Source organism: Austrofundulus limnaeus, unplaced genomic scaffold, assembly GCF_001266775.1.
Source record: "Austrofundulus limnaeus strain Quisiro unplaced genomic scaffold, Austrofundulus_limnaeus-1.0 Scaffold193, whole genome shotgun sequence".
Classification (NCBI taxonomy): Eukaryota; Metazoa; Chordata; class Actinopteri; order Cyprinodontiformes; family Rivulidae; genus Austrofundulus; species Austrofundulus limnaeus.
This window is the reverse complement of record NW_013952595.1, coordinates 309,856-317,298: the sequence shown is the minus strand read 5'-3', so window position 1 is coordinate 317,298 and position 7,443 is coordinate 309,856. Positions and strand designations below refer to the sequence as shown.

Sequence of the window (7,443 nt, the reverse complement as noted above, 5' to 3'; positions counted from 1 at the left end):
CACTTATTTAAACCATAAAAGTTTGAGCTGGATGGATCACAAAAACAGTGACAACAGTATAAAAAAATTAAGCTGAGCAAAAAAATACTTTGGTACCTCAAAAACATTTTTTTTTTCAAATAAATCCTGGAGCAGTTTTTGAATCTGCTTACTTTTTCTTTGCAAGSTGGGGCATCTAACTAAGAATGTACAGTGTGAGTGTCATCACTCTAGCTTGTTTCTGTTTGGAGAAAAATGACGCGTTGCAACCATCCCTTGTTGCTACTGTCCCTGGTCTCCCCTACAGCATTTAATTGGTTCCAAACAGTGACAGAGTGACAGAAACTTCTGTGTTAACATTGGAAATTTTCTGTCCACTTTAGCACCTATTTCTTATGGGGTTCCTCATGGCTCGATTCTTGGACCTCTGCTGTTTCCATTCTACGYGACCTGATCTAGAGAGAATAACTTATAACTTTACAATCTGACTTGAMTGAAATACTTGTTGGCTTCAGTCAGGTCTAGTTTTCACTCCCAACTTGTTTGCTGTTACCCATCTCTTAACTGGAATACATTTCACCTGTTCTGTCCTCATTCCAATGACTTTCTTTGTGCTACAGATTGAATTGTAAAATATTCTTGTTGACTTATAAATGGTCTTGTCCCCTTCATATATCCAATTTACTTGAACCTTCTTCCTTCATGGATCAGATCCATTTGGCTGTCTTRAAAATGAAGCTGAAGTTTAGAGATATTTAACCCAGTGTGAGTTGGTTTAGTCTTTAATGTACACTTTTTTGTCTTTGGGAAATTTTTGATTTTTTTTTTAATTTTTTACCATTCTTTTTACCTTTGTTTTTATAATTTTATGAATGGGATAATCAAACAGTAATATTGTTTCTACAAGTGTAAACTTACAATATCGTGATTGACTGGGTGGGAAATAAACTGTGATCTTGGTTTGTTTGTGATGAAGTGATGATGTATTCATAAAGCTCAGTAAGAAATCATTCGATCCAAACCTTTGCCTTTTTGGAAGCTGAACTATAAGAGGACTCTAGTACGTTTGTGCTGTTTACCAACAAAGTACTATACACTGACATTCAGAGACAGTTAGAGGTGGATATTCACTGGACACATCAGACAAAACAGTACTTGCTCTTTGTTTTACTTTTACTTGCAAGTTATTGTAACGAGAGGTTTTTAAAAAACTGTAAATAAAAAACCAGTTAGCCCACAGAGGAACGTGACAATCATGGCTCTGTACAAAAAAACATACAAATGTCAAAGGTTTGACAAGTGTTTCTAGCAGCACTGAAGATGGCAAAAGTCTGGTATTTCTTTGTCCCTTCGTCCCTGACGGCAGCAGGGCAAATATAGTCTTTTTGTGGAAARTCTTGGCTTTGGTACCCCTTTGTAATGCTAAAGTATCAATAAGGAAGATACTTTCTCACCATTGGCTCAAGGGGCACTTGAACTCTTTGTTCCTGCAAGCAAGATCCAAAAGACTAACAATCACAGTCACAATATTACATTTCTTTTCAGCTGTCTTCAAGTAAGACAGGTTGCAGCTTTTGGTACAAGTCCAGTAGCTTCAAATGTGCAAGGCCAGATAAGTCTTCAGCTGACAAATAGCTCAGTAAATGGCAAGAAACGACGAGAATGTTTGAGAGGAGCTGAACTCCCTCTAGAAAGGCCAGTGTAAATCCTCAAAGTCTGCAGATTGACCCATGCTTACATCCGTGTTCAGCAGCCTCCAGATGACCTCCATGGCCGCCTCATCACTGCTAAAGCTGCTCAGCCCTGGAACAAGCATGCTATCTAAGCCCAGTTGGGACGACTCACCTGGATGTAATCAAACAGAATAAAGAAAATAAAACGTAAGAAAGTGTTGGATTTAGGATAAACCAACTCAACCCAAGATCAATCTTTTAATTTGGGTTTTAAAGAAGACCTTTGTTTTATTTTGAACATATCTTTAAAGGATACCATAGAAATAAAGCTGTAGTGAGTTTTCTAAGCTGCAGAGCACATTACCTGTTTCCTCAGACATGGCACTGCTGGCACCAGCTGCCATCTTCGAGTCAGACTGAGATTCTGAAGAGCTGCCTGCTGCCTCCTCTTGGCTAGAAGCCTGGAGGAAGGAGATAAACATCAAAAACCATGATTTAAACAAACCAATACCAATAACTGCAAGTACTGAACATGCACATGGTCAGTGTCATTGTGTTTTATAGGGTCRCTTACGCTCCTGCTGCTCTGTAGACATTTCTCCTGGACAGAGCTGAACGGACTCGGGGCTCCACTTGAAGGAGATGAGTTTGCTCTGTTGTGAAATTTAATATAAAAAGAAATGATTGGAAACTAAGCTGGCTACGATGTTAATCAAATACTAAGGGGAGAGAGACTACAAGGACAGGCTAGCCCATATTAACATTTTTGCCAAGCATTTCTGTTTGACTCTCTAGAGCAGTGGTTCCCAAACTTTTCAGCTTTTGACCCACAAAATACCAGCAGCAGAGACCTGAGACCCCAGCTGTTGTTGGTTGATGAACATTGTTTTCACGTCAAATAAACAAGAGCATAGTAACAATATTTATTATGCTATTTTTGTCCATTTTAAGTACACTAACTTTATTTTTTTGTAACAAAAAAAAAGTCAAAAAATTATTGACAGTTGTAATCTTTGTGTGTAATTAATTCAGAAAATGTTTTCAGGACCCCACCTTGATATTTCGGGACCCCACTGTGGGTCCCGACCCCAACTTTGGGAACCACTGCTCTAGAGTAGCACAGTCTCAGAAAGATATCTGACAATATAACTTCATAGGATGAAGTGATGTCTGATTTTAAATATATTCATCTTTATTTCACCAGTCAAATCCCATTGAGATCATTTATCTCTTTTTCAAGGGAGGSCTGGGTGTGGGAGCAACCAATTGTACATGTTTTTGGTCCGTGGGGGAAAGCAGAGTACCCAGAGAAAATCCACGCAAGCACGGGGAAAACATGTAAACTCCGCACAGAAAGACCCCAGGTCCGAACCGGGGATCGAACCCAAGACTTTCTCGCTGTGGCGCATCAGTGCTAACCACTGAGCCGTCATGCATATGTACCAGGGAAAATGTACTAAGTAACATTAGGTACGGGGTAACATTGTTAAGGGGGAACATGGGTACTAGAGAAAATAAGTACCAGGACATGGTTACTAGATAGCATTGGTAAAAAGGAACATGATGTACTGGGTAAAATAGGTACTAAGTAACATAGATAACAGGAAAGATAGGTATCAGGAAACAGGTACTGAGTAACATAGGTACCAAAGAACTTAGGCACCCAGGAACATAGGTACTGAAGAAAATTGGTACACAAAAACATAGGTATCATGAACATAGGTACTTAGGAACAAAATTACTGGGTAAAATAGATCCTAAGAAGCATAGGTAACAGGGAACAGATACTAGGTAACATAGACCAAAGACCATAGTTACCAAGGAATATAGATACCAGGAAACATAGGCACCAAGAAATACCAGAAAATATAGGTACAGTATAACGTATAGGTATGAAACCTGTGAAAGAACCCTACATAAGCTAATATTAAGCCTCTACCCTTTTGCAAGACACCTTTAGTTTAGTTTGCTGCTGTTTCCAACAGAACAACATCAGTATTACAGTTGAATACTGAACATAAATATTCTCTGTGTGAAGCATTGGTACAGAGACTGTTGAATCAGTCAGCTGGGAGTAACACTCGAATTAGACAGGCTGTCTCATTTTATTTTCTCTCTTTTATAGACAATAATCTTGCAGATGACTTCTAAGGGATGCACCTGTACGAGTCCATGAGCTCGTTTGCGATTTGGGTCCCGATGCTGCCCGCGTAGATCATTGTGCCCACACTGCTGGCCAGGCCGGGGATTTCTGGGATTTGCTTTGAGTCTTCTATTGAAAGAGGGAAAACAGCAAAGGTTACACCAACAACACAAAAGACATCATGATCATACTGCAGTGGAAAACTCTTACCCTGTAGTGCTTTGGAGCTGCCAGCCTCCTCCTCATCTTTTGTGTGACCAGGTCCCCTGTTGGTGCAACGAAGTATTTATGGGTTGCTGTTGTTTCTTTTTAAACATTTCACTGCTTCACAATGGGTGAAATGAGACAGAAATGTCTGAGTTTTGATGTTTAAACTATGTAAGAAGTGAAAAGTTAAAACACGTAACAATCTGTTTTTAGTTATGTTGCGAGAGTTTTTGTATTTTTGTGTCTTGTTTCTTTGGCTCATTTTTACTCCCCAGTGCTTTTCAGTAGTTAGACTCTGCACCCTCTGCCAGCCTTACACACCTAGTTCTCAGTTTTAGTGTCACAGCTGCAGCCACTCTTCCCATTGAACCAATCAAAAATTGTGACGGAAACAAACAAAGAGCATATGTAATAAGGTCATTCCAAAGTGCAACTTGTTGGCTTTCAGGAACACTCAAAGAAATGAAGAGAAAACATTGTGGAAGTCAGTGAATGTTACTTTTATTGACCAAGCACAGGGAAAAAATATGGAATCACTGAATTCTGAGGAAAAAAGTATGGAATCACTCAAACTGGAGGTAGAAAATAAGGATACATCCAGTCAATTTCCTTTCCCTAAATGGACACCTGCCTCAGATTAGAACTGCTCATTAGTCTGCAGTTAAAAACACCTGCAGTCATGACACCTTGGAGGGCTGCTGGATGAAGTGGAGTGGCAAGAACCATGGCTTCAACAAGAGAAATTTCTCTTGAAACAAAAAAGAGGATTGTGAAACTTCTTGAAGAAGGTAACTCTTCACGCATGGTTGCTAAAGATGTGGGCTGTTCACAGTCAGCTGCATCCAAGGTATGGACCAAATACAAACAGCATGGAATGGTTGTTAAAGCCAAGTGTACTGGTAGACCAAGAAAGACATCAAAGTGTCAAGACAAACAACTTAACGCCATTTGTCTTGAAAACCGAAAAAGTACAACTGAACAGATGAAGCATAAATGGGAGGAAGCTGGAGCCAATGTATGTGACCGAACAGTAAGAAATCGCCTAAARGAAATGGGATTTCAACACAGGAAAGCCAAAAGAAAACCATCATTGACACCTAAACAAAAAAGAACAAGACATCAATGGGCTAAGGAGAGGCAATCATGGACTGTGGATGACTGGATGAAAGTTATCTTCAGTGATGAGTCAAGAATCTGCATTGGACAAGGTGATGATGCTGGAACTTTTGTTTAGTGCCGTTCCAGTGAGATTTATGAAGCGACTGCCTGAAGAAAACAACCAAATTTCCACAGTCCTTGATGATATGGGGCTGCATGTCAGGCAAGGGCACAGGGGAGATGACTGTGGTTACTTCTTCTATCAATGCACAAGTTTACATTGACATTTTGGACAGTTTTCTCATCCCTTCACTTGAACAGATGTTTGAAGGTGATGAAATAATTTTCCAACATGAAAATGCATCGTGCCATAGGACAAAAACAGTGAAGGCATTCCTTGGAGAAAGACACATTCAGTCGATGTCATGACCTGCAAACAGTCCAGATCTCAACCCAATTGAAAACCTGTAGCGGGAATTGAAAAAAATGGTCCACAAGAAGGCTCCGACCTGCAAAGCTGATCTGGCAACTGCTATCAAAGAGAGTTGGCACCAAACTAATGAAGAATACTGTTTGTCACTCATCAAGTCCATGCCTCAGAGACTGCAAGCCGTTATAAAAGCCAAAAGTGGTGCAACTAAATACTAGTGATGTATTTTGATGGTCTTTTGCTTTTCTGTTTTTCATGATTCCATACTTTTTTCCTCAGAATTGAGTGATTCCATATATTTTTTCCCTGTGCTTGGTCAATAAAAGTAACATTCACTGACTTCCACAATGTTTTCTCTTCATTTCTTTGAGTGTTCCTGAAAGCCAACAAGTTGCACTTTGGAATGATCTTATTATTGTATCATATTTTTGATCTGTTTGTTTTAAATAATGAAATGCCTGAATGAGTGCTCATCCAAGACTGGTGAATCCATGCTTTTTGCCAGGGGGTGTATTAAGTGAAAATGGAGTGTCTGTGAGACAGATACTTACAAGATAACCCTGTTTAAAGACACAATGAACTCAACTTCTTTGGTCCATGGATTTGTGAAACTAAACCACTGACTCTGAAGCGAAACGTAGGAGCCGTGCTTCGTTTTGAACTTGTAGCGCTGTGTCTCAACCTTCTCTTTGCTTCTAAGCACTGTGGAGAGATTGGTTAAGTTCAACAATTTGATGTAAAGACATTTTTCTGTCTTCAGAGGCTTTGCTCCATCACCTTGCCTGTGTTTCCCCGCGAGGTGCTGCAGGTCATCCTGATGGAAGTACTCGTAACACGATGTGCCGAGAACCTCCTGCGGTAAATAACCGATGACTGTCGTGGCTCTGGGAAAAAGACGGGGTGAAGACAAAGTTTAGTTCCTTTGTTTTTGGATTTTTCTTTTCTTATCGCTCCCAGGATTGTGAAGACTATACAAGAGCCTCTCGTGGAACACTCAAAGACACTTAAAACCCATTTGGCAAACGCTTTACAGTACTTGCATTGTGAAATTTACTTCCCAAAGAATGAGAAGAGATTCTCATGTGATGCCATCGAGATGCACAGCTTCTTCTGAGAAAAGATGGCAAAGACAGAAAGGATTATCTCCACTGACAGCTGATTTGATAAGAAAAAAAAGAAGCCGAGGCCTCCTGACCCCGACCCGCCTCTGCCATTCCTTTCTCAGCTGAACCGTGTATTCAGAGCAAAGCCACCATCGACACCAGAAACAGACGGAGCGAGAAACTGGAAACTCACTGTTGATCTACAAAAGTGAACTTGCCGTCGATTGCACAGCGAGTAACGAACTGAGTGGCTTTGACGTGGACGTCTCTGGGTGGTGGAGGGGAGACGTGAGGGTGGAGGCGGCACATCGTCACCAGGCAGTTCAGGCTGGAGGTCTCCTTGTCCCCAGCATCCCCCTCCGGGTCCAGCTGGCTGCTCGGCCAGCTCCGCATATATCCAGTGCAGTGGAGGGTGCAGTATCTGTACGAGTCTGTGTGGAGGAAAAACACTCATTTTTTTATTCATCTGAAACAAAACACCATTGAAAACTTCAAAACTACACACTATAGTGCAGGGGTTCTTAACCTTTTTGACCTCTGGACCCAATTTGTTGAACATAAAGTGGCACGAGGCCCAGTCAGACATTCCCAATGTATGGATCAAAATGATAATTATTCTAAATCTTGGTTTAATTTTTATTGTATTTACATTATAACTAAATTAAAATGCACTTAAAGTTCAAAAGTAAAACTCCTGTCAAATAATCACAAGACGTGATTATGACAACATTGTTTTAAATTGTAACCTGCCCAATTATTTGAACAAATACAAAGGTCAGTCAACAGACCACTCAGGCTTATCAGCACAAA

At 40.3% G+C, this 7,443-nt stretch overlaps 1 protein-coding gene across 4 annotated transcripts in view; it reads right to left on the bottom strand.

The window, feature by feature from the left end:
- Positions 1 to 1,131: 1,131 nt before the first annotated feature.
- LOC106524581 (aryl hydrocarbon receptor nuclear translocator-like protein 2) overlaps positions 1,132 to 7,443 on the bottom strand; it is a 22,090-nt gene continuing 15,778 nt past the window's right edge. For 3 of the 4 annotated variants that reach the window (XM_014018439.1, XM_014018440.1, XM_014018442.1), the window contains 8 exons: positions 6,827 to 7,064; positions 6,308 to 6,414; positions 6,082 to 6,232; positions 4,006 to 4,061; positions 3,813 to 3,924; positions 2,227 to 2,305; positions 2,017 to 2,113; positions 1,132 to 1,824 (listed from right to left, as the gene is read on the bottom strand). In XM_014018439.1, coding sequence (XP_013873893.1) covers positions 1,667 to 1,824; positions 2,017 to 2,113; positions 2,227 to 2,305; positions 3,813 to 3,924; positions 4,006 to 4,061; positions 6,082 to 6,232; positions 6,308 to 6,414; positions 6,827 to 7,064 — 998 coding nt within the window. In that variant the 3' untranslated portion in view covers positions 1,132 to 1,666. The remainder of the gene's footprint in view (positions 1,825 to 2,016; positions 2,114 to 2,226; positions 2,306 to 3,812; positions 3,925 to 4,005; positions 4,062 to 6,081; positions 6,233 to 6,307; positions 6,415 to 6,826; positions 7,065 to 7,443) is intronic. The other variant, XM_014018441.1, reaches the window with a different exon arrangement.